Raw genomic sequence first — 26,483 nt, 5'->3', positions numbered from 1 at the left:
ACTAAACAGAAAATATGAGACAATTGTAGAGGTGAGGTTGTTGTCCTCCTTGACCCAAATTGTGGGGCACAATTGAGGACCTGATTTTTCTCATAGGAAGAAGCAACTGATGACAGATTCTGATTGTTGTTGGGTGCAAATCTGGCTTACTTAAAGGAAAAGTGTTAAATCCAGTTTCTCTGAGTGCCACATAATGGGCAGTAAGTCATATCCTTGCTTCCAACTCAAAGCCTACCCACTAGGAAATTAATTACAAAAACAGCCTCTACCTTGGTTTGTCCCGGAGTTTCACTCTACTGTTCTCCTTTCTGCCTTTGCTGTCCTTCCCAAGAATGCTGTCTGTTTCCATTACCATAAGCAAGGAGGCATTGAATTTCTCCACCAAAAGGAGTGCTGGGCACAGCCTTCAGCATAGCAGGAAATCTAACTAGGAAAGGAAAAAAAAACTAGAAGTCTGGGTTGTGAGCCACAGTTCTGGGCAGCTTCACAAGAAAGGAGGGGAAAATATTCATCTTATGAGGCTGATACTAGGAACTGTACATTTCTGGAAGAGTCTGTACAGTGCAAGAGGGTCTGGGCAGTAACAGAGTTCCTCCTTCCTCTGACCTACTTTTCTTATGTGTCTTGGCCCCTTGCCCTCCCTTCAAAGAAAACCACACGTTCGACTGCTGAGAGTGCTTTATTGAGTCTTTGTAACACTTGTCCCTCTGTCTCCATGCGCATACACAGAAACATTTCATCATCCCCTCACTAGATATGCAATTGGGGCAACATTCTCTGAGGAAATAACATGATGTAAAATTTCTACTGAAGCGATAGCTGAGTGCAGAGGGGGAAGACTCAGTCACAGTTGTTTGAAATTCTCCATGATTCAAGAGAATTTTGACTTGTCCCTTTCATTTGCTCATCTGCAATTGTTTGCAGGGATCTCCGCGGTTTCTTGATTCAGTCTAAACTACTATTTTGCATTTTATGGTAATACAAAGAAATGAAACTGTTTGTATTAGGAGATGATAGTAATAAAAATAGCAAGAAATCTCTGGGAACCTTTTGAGTCTCAGAAAACAGTTTCATTTAAACAAAAATGAACCATCGCCACAGGAAAATAAAATTAAAAGTAAAATAAAAGTTATTAATTTATTAAGTTATTAAGTGATGTTATAAATAATGCTGATGGGAGATTTTCTCTACAAATCAATGTGTGGACAAATTCATGGTATGAAAGTTTATAAATAGCTTTTCTGGCATTTTGTCATCTTTAAATCAGACTAATTTACAGTATGTATGCTGACTAATTTATAGAATTATTTGTACAAGAGGCAGATGGGGACCTAAAAAGTAGGTTTATTTTAGACATATTGCAGGGTTATATCACTATGTCTGTATTATCAAAGCTTAGGTTTTTGGGATAATAGGAATTACAGTGGTTATCTCTAATATATTTAGGAGAGGAGGGCAGGTTTCCTGACTTTCTTCACTCCCATTCCCTTGGAAATTTAGGCCTGGATTCTGTATATGTAACAAGCTGAGGGATGTAAAATAGCAACATCAATATCCGTGAAGCCCCCAAATGTTTCAGTACATTTTCCTTGGCTTTACATGGCTTACATTTTCTTTATTCTTTAGAAAACCAAATTGTGAAAAGTGATTGAATAAAAAAAAAGAGGTTATTTATGTTGGTATTCCAGGAAGTGTCATTTTGTTGTGTCATGATTGCTAGCTAACCATTACTGAATCACTGTCTCAGACTAAAATACTCGTTGTAATTAAGATTTTTTTAGGAGTTATAATATAAACATATATATTGATATATTGAATTGTGGGAATAGTTTAATTGTCAAAGTGTTTGTGAAGCCAGACAATGCTTAAAGTCCAGTTCATTGACTCAGGTGGGGTGGTGAACTGGATTTCAGATGATGAAAGAAGATGAATGAAGCAGAAAATACCCTTTAATCCCCCTGGATAACCTAAAGATACCTTTTAGTTCGTGTCACAGAGGCAAGGGGTGTGTATTCAGATTTATGTAAGAGAGTTTGTGTCTTGAACCACTTCATAGCTTATCTTTCAATCATTAGAATGTTACAGAAATGTCCAAACTTCTCAATTAGCATTGAAGGGAAATTAAATTGATCGCCGGACAGCAAGAATTCAGTAACAGTTTTGTGCTTTGCTGAGATACTCTCTGACATAAAGTGGGATCTGTAATGCACCCAGACCTAAGCTCAGGTATCAACAAAGACAAACAAGGTTGCTTATTCTTCTAGGTTGCCTACCAATTTTTTAATTGGAAGACATTCCAGATGAGCTACCCTAGCTTAGTATAGCCATTCCTATTTTGCATTAATGGAAAGTATGACTGCACAAAATAAAAAAAAAAAAAAAAAGAATACATAAGAGATCCATTTCCTGGAAAATCTCTTCTTCATATCACTGTTTGTATCAGCTGTTTTGCTCTAAAAATACCTACAAATTATTAAGTAATCAAAAAGTTGACATTGTCTGATCCTTCTCTTTTCATCAGTAATTAAGATCCTGGCTCTCAGTTTCACACTGCGTGCTCAAACTGTTTGAGTCCTTTTATGAAACACCTTTATGGAATTCAGAGTATAATCCAACTATAATTATCCTTGGGGGAGAAAAAAAAACAAAACAGAAAAAAGAGTGAATTTAAGAAGCAAGAACAATCTTCTAATTTAGCAAAGTCTGAGTTTTAAGACAAGGAATCACATGTAAGCTCCATATGACTGCTAAATGTGCCAAATTGAAGATGCCAGAGATAGCTAATTGATATTGCAAACTAGCTGTAGTATACAGACATTATGCCAGTTCAATTGAAGCCATTTAAAGGGAAAATAAAACAGAGTGGGATGGTACATGAAGGCCATTTTAACAGTGTGACAGAAGTGTATGATCCTGCATTTTCCTATACTGTGGGAAACACAGTTTCCTTTAAACATGGTAAACAGAAGCTGCAACTATTTACCTTGTGTTCCACACCCACTTAGACCCTTCCTCCTTTAAAAACCTTTGTGAAGATACAGAAAAGGAATAGCAATAAAGACACAAAATAAGTCAAAGATACACTGAAAATAAAAAGCAGCTTTCTCCAATGGTTCCTTGTAGTTTTAAGCTTTACTTCTCACTCTCCCAGTTCCCACCTAGGCCATCACTCACCTGTTATGACAAAGATCTGCCAGCCCTCCCAGAAGACTGAAGAGCAAAGAAAATGAAAAAGCAACAGAACTACAGAATTGACTAATAGTAGTTCAAACACACACACACACACACACACACAGGGGATATCAGCATTCTGTGGGTAATCTGTTTACTGGTTTGGGTTGCTTTCTAGACCTAACAGATCTCATGTAAAACAAGCATTTTAGTGGTGATAGTACACGGCCCTTGTATGAAGTGAACAGATTAAACTATTTATGTTCAACTGCTGAAAGCACTCCAGAAATTGATGTCAATGTCAGAAACCTTATTAGGTTTCAGAAGAGGTAGGAAAGCTTCAGCCTAATCACAAGATAGGAGGTCTTCAGGCTTTTGAGAATGACATCTGAAGGGCATTGAGATTGTTTTCTATAAAAGGAAAGGGCAAATTTCCAGTACATATATAATCACTGGTAGCATTTATGTTGTCATCCTCTCTAAAGCAATAACAAAGTGCACAAATGGTGGATGATTAGAGAGGTCAGTCAAGTGCCCCATTCAGCTGTAATTGTAGAGTTTTCAAAAATTCTTTTGACATCAGAAAATATCATATGTTTTTTTAACCCAGCTTTTTGCTATGATTAGTTAATTCATGCAAAATCAGTGAAGAAACAGAATGGGAAATTAAAAGCAGTAGAACAGGAATGTTATTTTGCAGTAGTGATAAGTAATCAGCAAAATCTGTTCACTTCAAAATTACTGATACCTGCCACCATTTAACCCCACATGCACAGGACCTCAGCAAATTTTGTTTAAAATAGTACCACCTTGAAGGTCTCAAAAGTCTTTTGAAAGAAGTGCTGCCCCATGTACACTTTTGCTTCAATCAGTATTCTCTCTTTCCCTGCTCTACCTAGAACACAAGATTTTCCTATCTCACGAAGAAAATCTGAACACACTGTTTTACTCAATTAACATCAATTTTGAACTATCATGCCTCATAAAATCTGACAATCTTCTTACTAAGGAAATAATGTTTACTCTCGAATAGTATTTGAAAAGAAATTGTTTTCCAGTTCATCATTTTTGTGCCTGGATCTTAAAAGAGAAGTTTTGCGTAATGAATGGACATGTATTTTCCAGTTTTGAAATAAATTTTCATTAGAGAATACATAAATTATATAAAATTATGTAAACATATAATCTGCCACAAACCAAATAGGAGTTCTCATTTCAGTAATATTACTCAAAACAGGGAATTATTTGAATTACTTATAGTTACTTAAAAGTGGAAGAACCCTTCAGTACAGGTGTGATTAGTTTTCAATCCAGGAACAAGGAAAAAAAACACATGACATCATGCATCACACCAGGCGAAAGTCCTCATTATTTATACACTTTCTTGCTTCAGAAAAGTGGGAAATTGAAATAGAAGAACATGGCAGGAGAGATGTGGAACTGGGGAAACAAAGAGACAGTCCTGCACTGGCTTGCTGGTATGAAGGAAGAAAAATAAAGGAAAGTACTGTGATGATCAAAACCTTAAATTTTATATCACTTCTGTAATTCCAGACCATGAGAGAGGGAGCTTTTGGCAGGCTTAGATGTAATTTAGAAATTTAGAAAAATTTCTCTGTAGCACAGTCCTGGTGACACTTCAGCAACACATTCAGAGCTCAGTGTGAAGGATTTGTCCTATGAAGTTTATTACATAACAGGAAAAAACGATGTTAAACATATTAGGTTGTAACTTTGACATGAAAATGTGCTTTCAGTGCACCTAAATTTTAGCACTGGGCTTCTGTCATTGATCAGGGAGAATGAGGTAGTTCAACTGATCCCCAGACAAACATTTGTTGTGATGACACTTAATGCTTGCAGTCATTTCAGTTCTTCAGCTAATGGTTGTTTGCCTGCCATCAACAACCATTAGGATGGAGTCATAAGCTCTTTGGGAGAGTTAATATTGCTGCCTTGCTTTTTATCTTATTTTATTTTAGGACACCTTTTTTTTCCAAGAGCTTTATTTTTCCATTTAGGATTTCTACAGAAGTTCAAGGTAGGAAAAGGCTTTAAATGTTAATGTCTTGCCTAATGAGGGCTTTGCAAAGAAAATTGTGAATAGTTTCACGTGCAGTGCATCATAACACAAGGTTGTTTGGGTTTTCTTATTTTTTTTTTACAGTGTATGAGATCAGGGGAAATGCCTCACATACAAAAACACCAGTGGAAGAAAGTGAACTGAAGATTATTTCTGTGACCACTGAAATACATAGCAGAAGTCATACATCATCAGGAGAAACAAAAATAAGCTTTAGGAAATTATTCAAATCTCCCCAAAGTCCTTCCATGTACAACTCTACTTTTCAGTTGGTGAAAGCATTATTTTTCCTTATATAATAATCATTATATTTCTGCATGCGACTTTTACATTTGTTATTCATATAAAAGGAAAATTGAAAAACCCACTGGGACAACCAGGTACAGAAAGCTACGTCTGGGTTGATCTTAGTTTGGCTGAAGTTCAAATCCAGTCTTTTAAAGTAGAAAGGAAAAATAGTTTCCAGTATTCCAGCATTTTCTGTAAACACAGCAGAATGTAGGTACATTCATCTCAGAATAGCCAATGGCAGGAGTGCTCTGCAGTACATAGACAAAACAAGTTCTCTTAGAATCATATACAGGATCCTTGTGTTCTTTTACAATGTACACCATTAACAAGCAGCCTAGAAGTTTGACCAGACCCTAATATCTTTCCTAATTGTACAAAGCATAGTAGCTGGTAGCCCCTTTTGTTCTTTCCTCTGTCCATGAAAAACAAAAAGTGAGTAGGCCAAGGGGTGGTTCTTGCAGACTTCTCTGAGTCTTCGTTATCTTCGTTATTGCTTCTCCTTCATGCAAACAGTTCTAATAGCCTCCAAGCCCTCTTGATTCTGCAATATTATACAATCTCCTTTTCAAAATAAATGGAAAGCTGCAAAGCTTCCAGAAATATTTCATTTTGCAAGGGTAATCACTGTCTCTAAAAGACTATTATTATTATTATTATTATTATTATTATTATTATTATTATTATTATTGATGATTTATGATCTCTCCTAAGCTACTGGTATATTTTTCATAGTAAATGGTCTTTGATTTAGTTCATGGTTATCAACGAAAAACCACCTGAAACACAGCAATGTTTCATAAATTGTTTATCAGCCATTTGCCAGTGACACAAGAACTGCAGGTGAAAGAGAAATTTAAATACGTTATTTTTCATGCCTGTGCTTTCAAGCTGTTTGCCTTATGGAAAAAGTAGATGTCCTAAAGCTGATAAATATGACTGACACTGTTAAATACAGAGTGACTTCAGATATTTTCTTTCAGGTTTGCAGTAGATGTGACCTCACCAGGTAGCAGCCATCAAGCAGCTGTTTCCTCAGATCCTTGCTTTTCACTGTATTTCTCTGCAGGTTCATTGGTCTGCTCTCATCACATGTTACTCTTATGCTGTCCACTCTATATCCTACACATCCTCAATCTACTGAAAATAGAGCTAAGTACCACTGATGTGTGAAAGGAAATCTAAGTCCAAATATTTCACCTTTTCTTTTTGCAGCCGGACCCTGCGGGCAGAGATATCTCCATCCGACCAATCTTGGAGCACTGCGAAAACACCCACATGACCATCTGGCTTGGGATTGTCTATGCTTACAAAGGGCTGCTGATGGTAAGCACAGCTTCTTCTGCACAGCACTGACTGCAAGCTGCTATTTACTGATAGGCATGAACTGAATTATATTTGCTTTCCTGATGGCTGGGAGTGAGTAAAAACTGCCTCAAGTGCAACTTCTATAATCACATCTGTTCATTAGATAGTAATATGTGGATATATTCATACGTAAAATAAATAAGACATCAGTAGCATTTAAGCTGAATATTATAGATATACCACAAACAGAAGTTCAGTAGTGAAAAGATGGGTCAGTAAATGAGACAGCTTTGTAAATAAAGAAGTCAAATCATCCAGATTCTTGTAGGTCCTCCAAAAAGGGAGAACTAGGTTGTCCAAGATGTTTGCCTCTTAGTTGCTAATGTATTTGAGGAATAGTCATGAGATGAGGATTAATCTGGGGCCTGAATCAAAATAACCTTTTTGTTGCTGAGGCTCATCTCCATAAAAAGATTTAGTAACTGAAACAGGCCTCAGGAATCAGGAACTCTGAGGCTTGATAATATGAAGAAAAAAGAAACTGTATAGGTGACTATTAGTGATTAAAAACTCCTGAGCCTGAAGGTTTTTGAAAACATCTGATATTGACAGCACTGACCAGCAGAACACCTATCTCGGGCTGAGCCCCATCTGGATCCTAAGCTTGACAGACATTATTCTACACTGCCTGAAGGGGTCAATCTGTTCTGTGCATTTGGAGCATGCTGGTTCATTAGGACACCGGGGAAAGATTGAACCAGCTGCTTCCACTTGGCATGGTTGCTGCTGCTGCTGCCCAGAGGGAGCTGCTGGTGCCTGGAGTCCTCTTCTTCCCTCTCCTCCATGAATGACTGCTTTGACGAGTCCTGCTGCTCTTTGTGCTGCATTTTTCAGGCTGAAAAGTCTTTAAATATCCAATAAGAGATTCAGCAGGGAGGGGTGACACGTTTTGTTTCTTTAAATTCTAAACGGTTGCTTTGAGGGTCAGACCACTCTGCTGGGATGAGCCTTCAAGCAAGGGGACACTGACATCGAGTGTCTCCAGGTCCCTGGTGAGAGCTCTGATCCTTAAGCTACTAGCCAAAAAGAAGCCTTCTCAACTTTCCATTTAATAAAGAAAAAGAAAAAAAGAAGAAAGAAAAAAAAAAAATAAAGACAACTTTATGTGTAGATGCCTCCTTTTTAGAGAATGTCCAAGCAGGCTGTGAAATAAAGAGCTAGGACATATGTGCTCCCTCCAAAGGGATCAGGAATTAGGAGTGATTCCTCACTTCAGCATGTCTTATTGGTTGGTCAGCTCAGGGATGTACATTAACTTTGGCATGTAGCACAGCATCAAGGAATTTGTGTCCTGAAGGATGCCACAAGTTGGGAGCCATGACATTGACCAGAACTGGGGCCATGGTAGGATTCAAAAAAATGGTAGGGTTTTTTTTTTTTGTTTTTTAAATAACTTCATCAATGTTTTCAGTTAAAATATTTTAAAGATACAGTCTCAGGCAACTTTCTTTGAGGTTTCAAGTTTAGGTGGTGTTTGACAGTAGTCAAATCTAGTCCTTTGTCAGCATGTATGTTGGACTATTTTCTACAAGATATCTTGTGACTCTCTTTAAGTCTGCAAGTGTGATTTGTAAACTTATTTTGCAAATGCCATTACATTATTTGACAATAATATGTGCATATATGCATGCTTGAATTACCCAATTCACTACTGAATTCCTTAGTTTGTGGTATATCTATAATATTTATCCTAAGTGCTACTAATACCTTATTTATTTTACTTATGCCATTACTCACTAATTTCAGACACAGAGTGTTTCATAACCACCAGTGAAATACACACTTTTTATTACTCCAGTGCCCTCTTAACACACAAATCACTACATATTGAAAAGGAAGGTACTCGTCTGAATCATTTAAATAATTGCTATGATGAGTGAATGAGTGATATGAGGACAATAGAACTGATGCATTTTATCTCATCACCAAAGATGTTTCTGTACATGTTTCATACACAAAGATGTTTCATACACACTTTGCCTTCAGAACAATAAAACAGTGTTGTAATCAACAAAACAGAACCTCTCATGTTACTGTATCATTTTATATGTTTATCTAATAACAAATTCTGTGATTTTTAATAACAAAATACATATCTAATTTAACATGCTATATACTTAAGAGCTAGTATTGCTAATTAGAGCACAGTGCATTATTTAAGGTGAAATGGCTTGGGCCAAAATTATTTACTGTGACCTCTTGTCTCAAAATAGGAATACAAAAAATGGGGTTAACCTAAAAAAGTTCCTTTCTTTTTTGTCTTGAAGTAAAAGCAATACTGTGCATTCTGATGTCTTAAGCATACTGATGCAGTGAATAAATCATTTAGGGTAGGGCAGGGCACAGAAGAGCAAGAAAGGGCAGGGAATGCAAGGAATGGCAAAATAAGGGAAGGCTTTACTTGACAGGATACGCTGGTTCCCTCTACATTAAAGTAACCAAACTCTAAAAGTCAGATTCACGATTCTTCAATTTCCTCTGAAGGAATGTCAGGAAATGCTTACTCTGCATGAAGGCTTCTCAGTTATTAGATTCAGACTCCTCAGGTGACTACAGAATAACAGGAAAATTACCATCCTAAATTTTGTCTTTTACCATTTTATTAATCTTCTTAATGACCAATGTATTAGTCTTCTCCAGTTTCTGCATACATAGAGGACTCACTGTTTTCTCCCATCTCAAGTTCAGCTCCAAAAAGGCTGCATACAAGTTCAAGGTCTGTCTGTATGTACATGTTGACCATCACAGCATTACAGGATCAATTAGGCTGAAAAAGGCTTCTGAGATTGAGTCCAACCTATGCCTGAACACCACCATGTCAACTAGATCAGTTGCATGTTGACTGGTCAGTTGCAGTATTTTGATTTTTGATGAGGCAGACATAGTTGAAAAGCACCTTTCTTTCATATATTCCAAAGGATGATAGAAAGTACACCATCTTAAACTTGCTGGTGGTGCATTATTAGGGAGTTCACTAACATCTTTCTGAGGGGTATGAGTTATTTGTCTCACCTCAGCCAGACTGGGCTCCTAGAATGCTTTGCTTATTAATCACACACATAGTAGTCTTGTCTACTGTTTAATTCCTCTCCTCCTGATAATGCTTTGGGTTAACATTAGACTCAAGGTGTGTATCTGTTTCCTTGTGTCCCTGACATGTTATTGTAGGTACTTGTTACTCAGCTACTGAGAAACAGCCTTTTGAGGCAAAACTATATTTTGAGCTTCACTGTCGCTCTGTATGAAATCCTACTTTTGCCCTGTGCTAATTGAGGAGGTTTTAAGCTGTAGCTTATTAGAGTGACCATTTCTCATACATCATTTTTAATGTGTTGTCCTTAGCTAACCTTGCCAAGAATAAAAATACCAGTATTTCATGACAAAGATAGGGAAAAAAAAAAAATGCATATTCATCATGGGACTGGATAAATGTCACTAAGAATAAGAAATTTATTTTCTTCTAACGATTCATACTGCAACATTTCACTATAGCTGATGTACTGCCCAAAACAACCCTATAATTTATTTAGGAGCCAAAGAAAGTATTAATTCAAGTAATATTAATTGGCATAATGTTCAATCTTAATTTCAAGTCTGAAAGAATCCTCTGCTTCCTAAGGCTTTTTAATTGCTCAGCTGAATTTGTCTTACTTCCAAACCTTGAACTTTGGTGGGTCTTGTATATATGTTATCCCTCTTACTCTAAAACGACCTGATATTCTTATATCTAGGCAAATTTCCTTGCATTTGGTCAAATTTCTGTGATTTCTCTAACAATCTTTCTGTGAGTTGTCTACCATTCTTCCCCTCTACTTTCCCTGTATCATTTTCAACCATGTTATTATCTCCTCCAAGTCAATGTACATATCTGGGACAGCTTAAGTTAGATTTTTTTTTTTAAAACTATCCTTTTTTTTCAGTAGCTTCTCATTAATAGTTATATGTAGAGATCCATCACATAGATTTCAATCAGTTTAAATTTGTTGTATTGATTTTATAGCATTCTGGATTTAAATAATGATACTGTGAGGTATTAAGACAAACACTATTGAGAAATCCATCTATCCTGCGTGAATGTAATTACCTTTATTCAGTCTTGCAAACCCATTTAAAAAAAAGAATAGCAATTTGAATTATATTTCTATCCTTTTTTTTTTTTTTTTTTTTCACTTACTGGCTGAGTTCATGTGTCAGCCATTTCATTAATTTGCTTAGATAGAAATTACGGTAATAGCTCTGTAATCACTGGGGCTGTTCCACTTTCTCTTTTCCCATATGGCCTCTTTGTATCTTAAGTGGAGCTTTGCCAGAATTCCAATAAATATCCACAATTAAGCCCAGCAATCCAAAAAACTTCTAAATCAATTCTTAAAACTTCTGCATGTAAGTTATGGGATCTCTGTGATTATAACAGCTTGTCTTGACAGAGTTTTCAAGAGCTCTGTCTTACTGCTGGAATAAGCTGCACTTCAGTGTTTTGGCAAGGTGTGAATGGACTCTTCCATCTCTTTGTAAATATTGGATAAAACCCCTTGTTAAGCACATCTTACTGCTATCGAATTTGTCATCTTCCAAGGAATGAATCATTATTAAGATTCATTTTTCTCAACTTACATTTTTTATAAATCCTTATGAATTCTGTTAATGCTCCTAGCCATTCATTTACTACTATACATTTAACTTACCTTTGCACTATCTCTATTTCAGATCTTTGATTCATAGTCATTATTATGAATTTCCTCTTTTTAACTTTTGTTACATTCTGTCCAGTCTTTGGCCAATTTTATTGCTTGCTTGTTTTACATTCCACAACAGCCAAAACAATTTTTAAGATAAGAATAGCTTTTTTACACATGTGCAGATTAGGAATGGTTATTTACAGCATATACACAAACATCTTTCAGTTGCTGTTTGTAAATACACCTGTTGTTATCCCTTCTCCCTTCTCCAATGTCTTCCTTTGCTGTGTTGGCTAATACAAAAACATTATTTTTTTTTCATGTACTTGGAAGGAGATTTTCAAAACAGGAGTTAGGTACCATGGTTTAGATCTTGGGTTCCAGTCAGTGCCCTGCAGCCCAATCTTCAGTCAGCACTTGGTGCTCTTGGCTCGGCAGGCAGGAGGGGAAGCAGATGCTGGTTGTGTGACAGGCACCACCTCACAAATATCCTACAGAAAACTTGCCCACTGACAGCATTTAGGTACCTACAGGTGGTACTGAGGGATGTTCTGGCTGTCCTTGCTGGATGTTGGATGTAGCTTCTCGCTGCTGCTCCAGGTGCTTTAGCCCTCCCAGGAGCTGTGTATGATCAGTACAGCTGTGGTGTGCAACACATGCTCCTCCCTTTATTATTTTACTATTATTTTATATTTTATACTCAATGAAAGATGGATGTAAAGAATTTATTTTGTTGTCACTAAGGAAAGGGAAGCAGTTTAACAGCTCACCCAGGGAGTTTGATCAGCCTTTGTCCTTAAAAGGTTCTAGGACCAGGCTGGACAAAAGTATGAGCAACCTGGACTGAACTCACATCTGAGCCTGCTTTTTGAGCAGGAGGTTGCACTAGATTATTTCCTCAAGTCCCTCCCAATTATCTTATGAGATTATATCAACCATATTGTTAATTAATTCCTTTATAAAATTAATTAATTTGATGTTTAGAAAAATTGAATAGTTTTCAGATTCTGTTAAAATTCACAATCGTTTTCTGATAATACCTTTGATTTTTAACAGATATATTGGCATTCTTTCCTAATTCTCTTGATGATCAAAAAGAGAAATCAGAAGGGCATACCTCCTTAACAATTAACTTGCAAGATTCCAAATCATATATATGGTGGGACCCATCTGTCCCATCTTATAGTGATTAGAGAGGAAGATAGTTGAGCTTTGTGGTGGGGGAAAGTAGTTCATAGTGGTACCAGCTATTTATTATATCTTCAATAAAACATGGATGGTATTTTAGCATCCAAAACCACATTTCCATATGGTTTTGTTGGATAAATTTTTCCCTAATATGACCATAAGGAAACTTCAAAGATATTTTTTAAACGTTGCAGATAGTGCAATATTCCCTTACATGTCTCTTGGCATCAGTTTTTGTACAGCAGAAATTGATTTAAGCTGTAGTGCACACACTGGCTTTTAGCAGAGGTGCTTCACCTCTTTACAGAGCTGTGGTTGTGGTAATCTTATGCCAGAGACAATATAAACCTATTCCAAATGGATATCTGCTAATCACCAGCTGTGTATTTGTTTCAACTGAGTTTCTATAATGTGCTTCATGGCTAAGCTTAATTTTCATGGAAAAAGTCAAATACACTCTGAATGGACAGAGGGGAATATATTTTATTGACCTGTTGATTTGGGAGGCTGGAGTATAAAGCAAAATCTGGATGCCTTTTAGTGCTCATAGCTTGGTGCAGCTGCCTTTTTGCCTTGCATTGGGACTAAAGGGTTTTGCCAAGACCGTTAAGAAGAAAGTCCTTCAGCTGAGTAGCTGAATATGCATATCTTGCAATTAAAATCAATATTTAGCTCTCGTCCTAATGCTCAATAGAAATATGAATCTTCCCCTTAGTAATGTCTATCCAGAACAGCTCTGTGAAAATTAACTAAATACACAGCTGACTCATAGCAGATCAGGGGAGTGAGCAATGGTTAGCATCAGATTGTACTGACAGCGAAGGTAAGAGACCTACAAAGGGAATAGTTTGTCTTTCAGCTTTCTAACCTTACTTAATGTACCGGTAATTAATAAAAAAATAAAAATCACTTTTCCATTAATCTTCCTGAAAGCTGCTCAGTATTTTGTACTGCACAAGTCTCCAGTGAAAATATGGAAACCAAAAATCCTTTTTTTTATTTTATTTTTATTTTAAAATATCTGCAGCCATTTCACTGAAATAAAAATGTGTCTGTCTGCGATGACCTGGATTTAATGAATGAACCTGAGCAGAGAAATGCACAAGTCAAGCTTCACAGTTACTTCAGGCTGCAAGTTCTTTACAGGCCAGAGTCCAGAACTGCTTTGGTTTAGGGGAGCCAGGAGGAGAAATCTCACAACAATTTAGCTAGAAGAAACAAAACCAAAACAAAAATATCCAGATGTAATATCTTTGAAGAAAAGGCTTGCTTTTATTTTGTTATGTTGCACACAGCAGGGCTACAATCCACAAGAGAACAGGGTCAGTGCTACTACAATACAGCAATTAGCTGCAAAGTAGCAGGTCAGATATATAATACTTCCAAAACTATATCCCCTAGTTATTGGCAAGCATGACTTCTGACAGGCTTGATATTTTTCCTCTGGTATTTCTCTGCTCTTGTCAGATATCTTTAGTGTAATTTTCTCTATCTCTTGTTGCTAATGCTGTTCATAACCTAAGCTCACATTTAAAAATGTGATAATAACCTAAGCATTTAAAAAATGGTTTAATGACAGTACAGGGCAATGGAGGTGAATAAATATTAAATAATAACATTTTAATACAGATTTCTTTAAACTATCTTCCTGTCACATGACAGTCTGTACAATCCAATAGCAAATTAGGCACTTGGTTGCATCAATATATGTTGTAGATCTAAGCAATTGTTACTGTGTTTAGCAGTAATTCTCATGAACATGATTTAAAATTAACTAGCTGGTAGAGTTTTTAAAAAGAGTGTTAAATATTTTCCAATACCTCAAATGCAAACATTTTTATTATATTCCCAGGTATCAAAATTTGGTCAGTACAGCATTTTTTAAAATTAAAATTTGCCTGTTGAATGTCAACTCATGTATAATTCTCCATACATCTGTTACACCTCTGATGTTTTAATACAGATTTCTTTTAGTGACCACTAAGCTATCTTTAATCACAGTGATACAATCCTATTGTCTTCAGATGCTGTTTTCCCCAAATTTGTACAATTTTCTCACAGCCTTTTTAGGTGCACTGACAACACAGCCTAAACCTACCATACCAACAGCTGCAAAGGTAATACTCTGAATCAGTGTCAAATGGAAGCTGCCTACCCTCAAGCAAAAGATGAAACAAACCAATCCTGCCTGTACAGCTCCCCATATCTTATGAGAAAATCCAAACCAATATTTTATGTCACTTTCTACATCAAGAAGATGTGTGTATTAGACCATCAGAATTGAGGAAGGCTTTAAATTCATGAATAACAGTGTAGGAAGTCTTCCTAGCTACATTCTCATTGCTTCCAAAAAGGGATCCAAAAAGGACTAAAATTAGGCCATTAGACTTGACAAGAGGCTGAGGTGTCCTTAAATTTTAGACAACAGCTTTCTATAAGGGAATATGTAGCCCTGAGTTATTCAAACTCCTTTGGAGATGTGTGGGATCCATCAGCAGCCTCAGGATGGGAATTGTAACTGGTGTAAAGCCGTGGGGACAGATGTGTCCTACACCTCTCTGAATCCAGCACTTTAGGACTCCTAAGAGGTACCTGCCTCCATCCCAATGTGTATTTATGCACACCTTCTCTAAAGACTGTTTAATCAAAATTCTCAGCAGAGATCAGAACTAACATCCCACACAAGCGTCCAATTAATTAAAACAGTCACTCTCTCGTTACATTAAATCCAACAGCTCTGGAAGAAGTTTGAGGTCTCCTCCTGAAGCCAGACTCTGCTCTAGGGTTAGGGAGCACATCTCAGGCAAAATTTGGAGTTGTGCTTTGTTCTCCAAGCATGAAGCTACGCAGTGGTGATCACCAGTGTCATTGTCTTGAATGAAGATGGATGCTGATGTATTTTGTGTGGGGCCCAAGCCAGTGGACAGTATGAGAAACCTTCACCAGCCTGAGCCCTCTAGGAGCAATAGGAGGAGAGACAGCTGCATTTCAAATCTGTGCAGGCAGCCTAAAAATATCAAATAGTCCTTAAATTCCACAGCAGTCTCAAGAATTAGGTGCCCCCGAGCACAATTTGAAACGTAATGTGGGGAAGATGGATGTTTAAAGTTTAGGTACCTGGAGTAAAGAGAAGCTGAGCTAGGTACTATGAGTCTGTGTTTTTAACTGTAGCTCCCAAGTTTCACATTTAAAAGTTGTCAAGGGATCACAGAAATCTGGACCTTTCACTAGCAATGTTTGCATCCCATTCCTCAACCAAGCCATTTCACAGGATTTTACCAAGGGATTTACAGGATTTTTGCAGTCTTAAAACTGAATCTTTCATGTGTGCATATTTTCTGAGCCTCAGGAAGGGGTAAAATAGGAAGGGCAGGTGGAGGAAAAGCAAAGCATCGTGTTCCCTCAGGAAGGCTTTATCTCAGAGGAAAAACCTTGCCAGCCCCCACTGAGGCCTGCAGGCATCTGTGCAAGGCAGACAAGGAGCACCTCTGCAATCACCACTGCCCTGGCAGCAGGATGCAGAAAACTTTCACCTTTTATCCATGTTTGAGTCTCAAAGATGAGCTGTGACTTCTAGAAAATAAGATCTGTCTTCCTGAGGCAAGCATTTTACCCAAAATGCTAATAAAAATTATAAACAATGCTTCCAGATTTATAGTGCCTCATTCTGAGGGAACCCACTTGCTGCAAGAGCCTCTCCCTTTCTTTAGTTATCATATAAATACACACGTATCTTCCTTTCATACAGAAGATATTTAACCATTTTCCATGCTGTTCTCAATTATAAATGAGAATGGGCCAAACCAAAACCCCCACAACACTCTTCAAACAATCTTTTTTCCATTATAATTTATATTTTAGATCATTTTATAACCACTTCAGCTATAAATTCATCCCCATTATTTGTAATAAGTGCTGGTCTCATGTAAGTATGTTGGCTGTTTTCCCAGAATAATGCTTTAGGAATGGAATTTGTTCATACAGGGGGAAGTGGAGGAGAGTGAGGGATGACTTCCAGCCCTAAAAATCTCATTAATAATTAACCATAGTATGAGAAGATAGAAATGTTCTCCATAGTTAATCAGGATCTCATCCCTTTAAAACTGTGATGAAGAAATACAGACAAGGATTCCATCTACCCCTCAAAACAGCTCTGCCCAGACCAGCCTGTTTGTCAGTTCAGGGCTGACTAAATGTAAATTTGCAGCAGAACTGAGTAGTGCAGCACCAAGAGTGCAGGAAGTGGAGAACAAGCAACCCCTGAAATGGTGGGGTCTGGGGGGAACAGGTTTGTGCCCTGAAAAAAGGTACCACCACTGTATGTCCCCCCATGCACCCAGGTGCATACAGTGACAATTTGCCTCTGCAGAGCCTGAAAAGGAGTCTATACTTTCCTGCTCTTCCTGTGCACAGCGCCAGACCCTACAGCAAAGGAGTGCTGCCTGCATCCTTCCCTATCTGAGGGATCACCTGGTTTACCACAGGGGCTCTGAAAATGCATCAGAGGATGAGCTGTTGCTCAGGCACAAAGTTTGATAAGGGGCTCACTAACCTCATCTGCCCTACCTGAATGGCTGAGACCCCTTGCTGACCCAGGTAGCTGCATACAGACCCCTTAAGAGCATCCCCTTCCCATGCTCTGCCCGCAGCAGCCACTACTGTTCTTCCTGCAATTCTTGGGCTACTGGGAAGGTGAGTAGAAGAGGCAATGGGCCAGAGTGAGGTGTGGGCTCTAGTCCAACTAAAGGAGATTAAACTGAAGAGGCAGGACTGCAACAGCAAGGCAATGGAGTGCCCTGAGCAGAACCATCTCCTGCAGCAGCATGTAGAGGCACAGGATGGGAATGTTGCTGAGGAGGATTTGGGTAGGGATTGCAAGGGCAGCTACTGCTGCTGTTGCTGGGAAAGGCCGCCTGTGGCAATTTATCTTGACAGGGATTGCAGCAGTGATGGCAGCACTGGGAAGTGGGTGAGCAAATGGTTCTACATCCCTTGCCTGGACTGGGAATCCCCTGCAGCCTTCCATACTGCATGGGCTGAGAGCAGATGCCTAATCTGCCAGAGCCTCCTAGCCAGCTCTGCTCATGACCATGTGGCAGGGTGACATGTGTGCTGTAGGCAAGAGAATGAACTAAGCCAGCAGACAAGCTCAGGGTGGGCAGGGCTGGCAGTTCAGCAGCATGTCCTGGTTGGAAGTGCCTGGATGAATAGGTAGGTGGCTGCAGCCTGCAAGTGCCTGTGGGAGTGTGAAGTATCTGAGTCACAAGTGGTTGGCTTTGTTACCATTGTTATTTGAGATTAAAACTAAGCAAATAATCAAGGAAACTTGCATTACTAGTGTCCCAGTGTTACTACAACTTGGGTTGAAACACAAGTTTGTAGAGCAAACATCAATCTGCCATTTCCCTACTCTCTTTTGCTTGTCTGGCAACCAAACGCTGTTCTCTGGTACAGGTTATTTGCCATAGGGAAAAAAACAAGCAAACAGAAGAACAGAAGGTAAACTATACTAGACAATTGAAATTTGTCACCCAAATAGCATCACCATTGACCTCCAATTTCCTGGATTGCACATAAATTGAAGTTGTATAAAGGAGAATATTATCTCCATGACATGGCAGTGGACAAATGTGAGGGTCTGGGAGGCAGGCTACTAAGGTCAATGGGAGTGCACCTTTGTTCTTTCTCCTTCTTGTCTGTCCCTGCATTCTGATCAGAAAAAAAAGCTAGAAAACATAGAAACCATGTCCTGGCCCTTAGTGGTGGTTCCTCTCTCTTTCCATCCCTTCATCCAATACCATCTGCTGTCTGTCATGCTTCCCAGAGCACCATACACTCCTACAGGGCTTTGCCTAGGCTGCAGGCTGGGTTACCTATTTACAACATCTTGAGTTCATTTTGGCTTTCAGATTCCTCAGAGCTCCTCTGAGGAATGCAAGAGGAAGAAAATAATTGTCTGCAGCAGTTCATGTTGCAGAAAAATCTAATTAAATTTCAAGGGATGGAGATGGCTTCCTTCCACTAAAGGCTTTCCCCTGCTGAATTGCAAAAGCATATTGCAAATAACAAAGGGGCTAAAACTTAAAAATACACCAAAGGAAAAAGGCAAACAAAAAATTGCCACAAGAATGTTTTATGCCAGAAATCATTAGACAACTGCAATTGAAAGGCCATTACCAACTCCCACTATAATAAAAGACATTATAATTGTAATCTGAACAACTCGGGTGACACTTTCTACATTGTATATTTATCTCTCATGGGACATATCTTGGCACTGCTGCTTATTAATGTAGGTGATAATCATGTAATGAATAGCTGGATTGATAAGAGTATATTGAGAACAGCTGCTAAAAATAGCTAAAAAAACAATGCACATTATATCTTTACTGAAATCCTTGAAAAGAAACAGGAAGGACAACCTTTAAGAATTATTTAAAATATAAAATAAAGATAACCATAGCATTTAGAATTTTTTTTTCCAATCGGACTCATTTTAAATTTCACATTTTTCTTGTTAGAGCAGGAATCTGTCCTAGTGAGCAAAACAAATCACATAGGTAATTAGATATTGAGGAAAAGGTAGGTGTATATCTCTGAATTGTAATATCGCCTATATTTGTCAAGTTGGAAAACATACCTGTTTTAAATTAGTGCTTTTTTCTGGATGACAGCCAATTCCTCCTAAATCTATCATCATTTCTCCTTCTTTTACCATTTCAGTTATTTGGGTGTTTCCTCGCCTGGGAGACACGGAATGTCAGCATTCCTGCTTTGAATGACAGCAAGTACATCGGAATGAGTGTATACAACGTGGGGATAATGTGCATTATCGGTGCTGCTGTCTCGTTCCTTACTCGGGACCAGCCCAATGTTCAGTTCTGCATCGTTGCTTTAGTCATAATATTCTGCAGCACCATTACTCTCTGCCTTGTGTTTGTACCTAAGGTAGGTGAATTAGTTTTGCGTGGATCTGGATTATTTTCCTGCTGTTCTGTACTTATGATGTAATTTGTACATGGTTATCACCTTTTCAAGTGCAGGGGACAGGTATGAGTCCTTAACCAAGCCCATCTATAAACTCTGCTCTCTGGACCATGAAGGAAAAACAAAGCTTCATGATATTTTGGAGAAAATGTGAATACAGGAGCTTCTAATGCCTATATTTTTTCTGAAATTGTGACTGGGGAAACAAAAGTTGTTTTTTTGTAGTTTCAATGGAATAATCTCTATTTCCAACATTCAGGAAATTTTTTGAAAGAGTGAAGATATTAATGGAGATTTAGGGGGGACAGGTCCTGTTGTCTACTCTGCCATGTTTCTTCTCTTCCCTCTTCTTTTTGGTGACCAGTTATAGGTACCAAAGGAATGGCATAAAGCTGTCTCTGGGGAGTTTTAGGTTGGATAGTAGGAAAAGGTTGTTCACCCAGAGGGTGATTGGGCACTGGAAAGTGATATGCAGGGAACTGGTAACAGCAGCCTGACATAGTTCAAGAAGTGTCTGAACAGTGCTCTTGGGCACTTGGTGTGATCCTTGGGGTCTTCCTGTGCAGGGCCAGGAGCTGGACTCCCATGATCCCAATGGGTCCCTTCCCAGGATATTCTAACGTTTTTATATACCCTAAACAAGAGAATCAAGTTCTCTGTTTCTATACCTACAAAATAATAAGATCTTTCATTTATGGTGGTAAAATAGGCTTTGTCAGCACCTATCAGAGGAAAACTATATGTATGCTGCAAATGCTGACACTGAAGTTATATTTGTTATTTGGTATATTAAAAGACTGAGTGAGGCATAGACTGGGAGAAAAGCTTTCATTTCCCTTTGCTCTTTTGGGCTCTGAGGACAGGTTCATTGTGCCTTGTTGGAAGAATCAAGAAGATACTTAACAGAGGGCTGGAACCTGCTCAGTTCCCTTGCAGAGTTAAGCTTTAGACATGAATAAGACAATCTTGAATGAAGGGAAAGCTGTTTTTTACGTAAGCTTACTTAGCAAAGCCTCAAGTACTAGGGAATGCATTTGATGTTTCGAAGTAAAATGTTCGATTGTATTCATTTTAAGTGGCTTGCATACACATAGCTGTTTTTAGGTTTTTCAAGTGAGTATTTATAAGAGGTTTGTTTGTCTTTATTGTCTTATTGGACAATGTTCAATCAATGTACTGAGCAGATTGTAGCCAGTCAGACATCTGGTGCTAAGTGGCATGCTACCTACTGGGGGACCAAGAACTATATGTACAAAAGAAACAAGAGAAACAAGCTAATAATATTATCTCAAAGTGTAAACACTGAAAGAAATTAGAGGTGCAGACTAGCAATAGAAGCTGATTTGTGATCTAAAAAAAAAAAAAATAAAACCAAAGTATTTCATTCTCCAGGACTGACTAAACAAGATGTTTTTGCAAGTTCTGCAATTCATTTCTCAAATATTAAAAATCCATACAGACATGTATAGTCATATTTTTGTTCTGGATCTTAGGGAAGAGTCACAACTTTGTTCTAAATTGAGGGAACATTCACAAACATGCAATAGAATGTACTTTGAAACACTGTAAGGTTTAAGTGGGTAAGCCATATGAAAATGCATATTAAAACTCTGATGCCAAAAATATCTAAAAAGAATGTCAGAACTCTCTTCAAAGAGAATTATTAATGCTGTCCATGCCCTTTTCCCCTTGGCTTTCATGCTCCTTTGCCCATCCTTTCATTCTCTTGTCACAGGCTCTGAAATTACGTTTCTGATTCCTTTTTTAACCCCTTCCTCTGATCTTCTTTTAAACCACAATTACACTACTCTCATTTTTCCTCTCAGTTTTTTTTTACCCAAAATATAAACATGAATCAATGCACCCCAGCATGAAGTCCCTAACCTCTTTCCATGTACTGTCAGGTTTCCAAATAGTTAGCTATTTAGCAATACAATTCATCATTGGATAAGGTACAAAAGCAAGATGTTGAAGCAGGGGCTGGAATGCAGCACATCCAATGCCCATGTGAGTGTTTTCACAGCTGGAGAGTTCTTCTATCACTCGTATATATTGTCCTACATCTCCTCTGGCTGTGCTGTGCCACAGTCACAGCAGGACAGCTGGCAAGCACTCTCCCCTCAGCTCCAGCACAGGTTGTACAATACCTCATCTGGACACCACCGAAGATTATATCCAGCACTACCTAGTTTGTACATCTAGGTAAGATGTTAGTGTGAGAGAGGCACCAAATCTCTCCCCTCAAGCAATTATGTCATAAATTAATACAATCTTGGTGACTTAGGAAGATTTCTGGTGAATACTAAAGCCTGTTGCTCATCAAGCACAGGGGAATGATAATGAAGACCTGGAAGACTGCACTTTCTCATTTATTAAACTGACCAGACAGATGCAAGCAGTAATGTGGTTCTGAGCTAGATGAGTGCCACTACTTTTCTGCTATACCAAGTAAAGTGCATTCCTTTTAACTAATCTTCAGCAGTCTCCTGTGTCAACAGTGCTGAAATTCAATTTTATCCCACAGCCCTTTTATGAATCTAAATAGGCAACTACTCAATGATGTAGACACATTAAGGAATGAAACATGACATTTTCCCCTTCCTTCTTGTCAGCTCCACTAATCTTATTTACTTATAACATGGCAATTACTGTACTTCTCCAGTTAAATGTCCACTTCGTCCACTGCCATTTTGTTCGGTATCAAGTGCCTCAGAAAAAAACATGAGGAAAATCCCATAGCAGAGTAAGAGGGATCAGAGGAAAAAATGTTCATTACCATCTCCATGTAAAGGTACAAATGTTGATAGCATTATACTGCATCATACTTACATTAACTTGTACACATTCATGTTATCCAGTCAAAAACTTTCCAAACATTGTTTAGACTATTATAGATTTCTGCATTCAAGGTTAATTTGTAGAAGTTATCTGCAGAATTCAAACACCTGTTATGTACATTTTTCCTCTAAGAAATTAACTTCTATGTCTAATTATCTTTTTAAGGACCAAGATGTCTAGTCCTTTCCAGAATACTCTTCACTTTTTTAAAAGAAAAGATCCTAACATGCATTCTGTTTTCATGAAGGAATTGTCACAAGGCTATCCATGTTTATGAAGCTTCCATGTCCTTCCGTTTTTTTCTACTCCATCCATTTTGAGACAGAGCACTGGCCCCACTTGTAGTTGCCAGCAAGTGTATACCATTTCTGGCTGCAATGGCATTAACACATTAATTCTGATCCAGTTTCCTGAAGAGCAGCAAGACAAAATCAGTTCTAGGGATTAAAACATTTATTTTCTTTATTGGTAGCATTTTATGCCTATTTGCAATTGTCTCTGTGGATATTCAACATTGACCCTTTGTGAAAATTGAAACTGCACAGATGTAAGACAACAAGATATAAGTTCCACTGACTTAATGGTAGAAAAAAAAATTAAAAAGCTCATCTTTGTAGAGTATGAGCCAACAATATTGCCTATAGACTTTTTAATCTAGTCCACACCATGTGAATGAATTAATTACACCTTGTCCCTGTTGCAAAACACCCAATCTTTAGCTATTAACTCCCAGGTGAAGATGATTCAATGGCAATACTTCTCTTATATTCAGTTTGAACTTAGACCACATCAAATTCCAGAACTTTCATCTTGTAACACTTCTGCCTGCTGCTTTTAGAAGCTTTTTAATTACCATTTTTCACCTTTAACTTTATTTTCATGTAGTTTTTAGTCTGGGACTTAGGCACATCAGTCATTACAACCAGCCTAATTTGAAACAAAGAATTGTGAGAGTGAAGACACTTCCTTCTAAGAAGGCTCAGGAAGATAACCAGGACCTTAAGCAGTTGGGTCTTGGTAACTTCCAGATGAATAATTCCCAATTCCTCTGAGTATCTCTATCAGCATTTGACCACATTCACAATAGGATAAGTTTTTTCTGATGTTTAAGTGAAAATTTTTGTTTTTCAGCTTGTGTCTCCCTCCTTTTCACTGTAAAACATTGAGAAGAGTCTGGCTCCATCCTCTTTACTCTCTTCCATCATATTTTGAATACACATGAATAATGTCATCCCCCTGCAATGTCTTCCATCTCAAGGCTAAATAATCAGTCTCTACTAGTATCATAAGGGCTGTGACCTTCTTTGCCATCCTTGTGACCTTTCTCTGGGCTTTCTTTACTACACCTATTTCTCTTTTGTTTTGGGCAGCCCACACCTGGACACGACACCCCAGGTGTGCTCTTGCCCAGGCTGAGTAGAAAGGAAGGATCACCTCTGTTGGCCCAGGGTACTGTTAGCTCATACTAAAAGCACTTTCCAGCCAAACAGCCCTCATGCTCTTTGGGTAGGTGCTTGGGATGTATTTCTCCTCAAGGGAAGGACTTAGAATTTCCCCTTGCCTAGCCTTGGGAGATTTTTGTTGGCCCAGACCCACTTCCTTCCAGACTGAGGAACAGCATTAGTGACTGGCTACCACAATCCTCTGAGCCTGTCAGTTCAGCTCAGTTTGAATCCACTTCAGAGGTCCCTTGCCCAGTCACTTTATCAGTTTAGCTATGAGGATACTCTGGGAGACAGTGTTAAATCTTTGCTTAAGTCAAGAAAAATAACTCTCTTCCCTCATCTACCAGCCCAGACATCTCACTGAAGGCAGCTATAAATCAGGTTGGTCAGGCAGGATTTCTCTTTCATAAATCAACGGTGACTGCTTCTAATCACGTTCTTGCTCTTAATATGTTTGGAAATGGCTCCCCAGAGGATTTACTGCAGCATCCTCCACGTACTGAGGTGAAGGTGGAGAGGGGGCATTTCCCCATATTCTTCTCCCACATTTCCTGAATGCAGCTGTGACCTTTCTTTTCTTCCAATCCTCAAAAACTGCTTGAAATCAACTTCATCTTCCAAAAGTAACTGAGAATGGCCTCATGATGACATGGACCGGTTCCCTTAATCCTCAGGCACGCAACGTTTCATGTTGGCTGAACTTGATGTATTCAATTACTTTGGAGGTCTGGAATTTTTGAAGGCAATTTTTACCAGTAAAGACTAAGGTAAAGAAGCAGAGCACCTTAGCTTTCTCCATCTACTTTACCACCTAAAAAATTAAATGTATTATCTACAAGCATCATCCCAAGCTGCAGCTTTGGTCTGTAAATACAAGCCAGGGACCACACTCTTCAGAGTCTGAGAAGTCAGATGTCTCTTGACCAGAAGTTAGGGCCTTACTTCATGCCACTGGAGCTCCAGAACAGTTCCAGGCTCTTAAGAATAAGAGGGATCAATTCCAAAATGCGGCTATACCACAGAATTTGTCTGGGCTGTGCATACAAAATGATTGTCCATTGTTTCCTTTCAGACAACTCAGCACCTTTGGATTCATGATTCTATGCCTATCCTCTCAGGGCAGGGAGCTCCTTTAGCTTTGTCTGTATCCAGATATATATGTATGCTGCTTGGTAGCATAAATTTTGTATTCTCTAGAGTAATCTGAGAATCTCTCTCCCCGCTGCCAAACAGCAGTAGCTTTCTCTCCTCATGTCGAGGTGATATTTTCACATTGTCACTGAGTGTTAAATTTTACTTATATTTGCTTAAATTAAATATGTTTAAGGTTAACCTTTTTTTTTAAGTGGCTTATTTAATTTGTTTGAACAGATTTGGTTTATTTTGGGTTGCTAAAAACTAATTAAGTTTCTGTTATCTCCAGAGTGCAATCTCCCATGAGTTCTCTCTGTTAATACTCCTGCTTCATGTCTCTCGCTGCTTGAGTGTTACTTGTAACAGTAGGAAAGGAAAAATTTCAGTTAAAACTGTGCTTGGGAAGAGAAAGGTTTTGTTGATTTTTTTTTTTTTCTTGAAGAAGGAATATATCCTTTGAAAGTATAAACATATCAATGAAGGAAAAAAATACATTTGATAGAATATTAGATGAAATTTGATAGAATATATTTTAATATATTTAAAATCCGGATAAATATCTTTTGAATGAGTTTTTTCCTAATTTTTTTGAATGCTTTCTTTCTCATAATCATTTTCATTCAACCTATTCTGTAAAGTTATTTAGAAATCATCTCAAGTAGTGTACATGGCAAGCAGATCTCACTTTTACTGAGTTTTATACTTGAAAGTCAAAAAGGAGCTCTTGGTTTGCCTTTCAGTATTTTGAGATACCAAATAAATAGCTGCAAAAATAAAACAGGATTTCTTAAGGCTTTTCAACCTTTCAGCTCATCACACTGCGAACAAATCCAGATGCAGCCACACAGAACAGACGGTTTCAGTTCACTCAAAATCAAAAGAAAGAAGATTCAAAAACATCAACATCAGTCACCAGCGTCAATCAGGCCAGCACATCTCGGCTAGAAGGATTGCAGTCAGAGAACCACCGCTTGAGAATGAAGATTACAGAGGTATTGTTTACTGTATATACTGCCTAGGCACCTCACTTTTCATTGTTTTTTGTTGCAATTCTGCAATCTGCTTAAATGCTGATTACTTTTTAGAGAAAAAAAGTTAACTTTCCCGGTAGCAATAATAGGAAAGAGACACTTTATATGGATTGCCAACTAGTACAGCAGATACATAGCAGGTGTGATGAAATGAAAATGTGCCTTAGCAAAATGGAATTAAACTTGCCCTATTTATTTGTGACAGGCCAATTACCCTGCTGCTTCACATGGACATGCTGAGCTCCGCAGCTTCAGAAGCATAACCTTTACA

At 38.1% G+C, this 26,483-nt stretch overlaps 1 protein-coding gene across 3 annotated transcripts in view; it reads left to right on the top strand.

Moving 5' to 3' along the window:
• Positions 1–26,483, top strand: part of GABBR2 (gamma-aminobutyric acid type B receptor subunit 2) — a 454,308-nt gene that overhangs the window by 409,713 nt on the left and 18,112 nt on the right. For all 3 annotated transcript variants that reach the window (XM_086895763.1, XM_086895774.1, XM_086895781.1), the window contains 3 exons: positions 6,758–6,868; positions 19,501–19,725; positions 25,991–26,173. In XM_086895763.1, the coding sequence (XP_086751889.1) occupies positions 6,758–6,868; positions 19,501–19,725; positions 25,991–26,173 (519 nt within the window). The remainder of the gene's footprint in view (positions 1–6,757; positions 6,869–19,500; positions 19,726–25,990; positions 26,174–26,483) is intronic.

The sequence above is a fragment of the Cyanistes caeruleus genome, chromosome 1 (genome assembly GCF_971803275.1).
Source record: "Cyanistes caeruleus chromosome 1, bCyaCae1.hap1.1, whole genome shotgun sequence".
Lineage (NCBI taxonomy): Eukaryota > Metazoa > Chordata > Aves > Passeriformes > Paridae > Cyanistes > Cyanistes caeruleus.
This window is presented reverse-complemented; position numbering and strand designations above follow the sequence as displayed.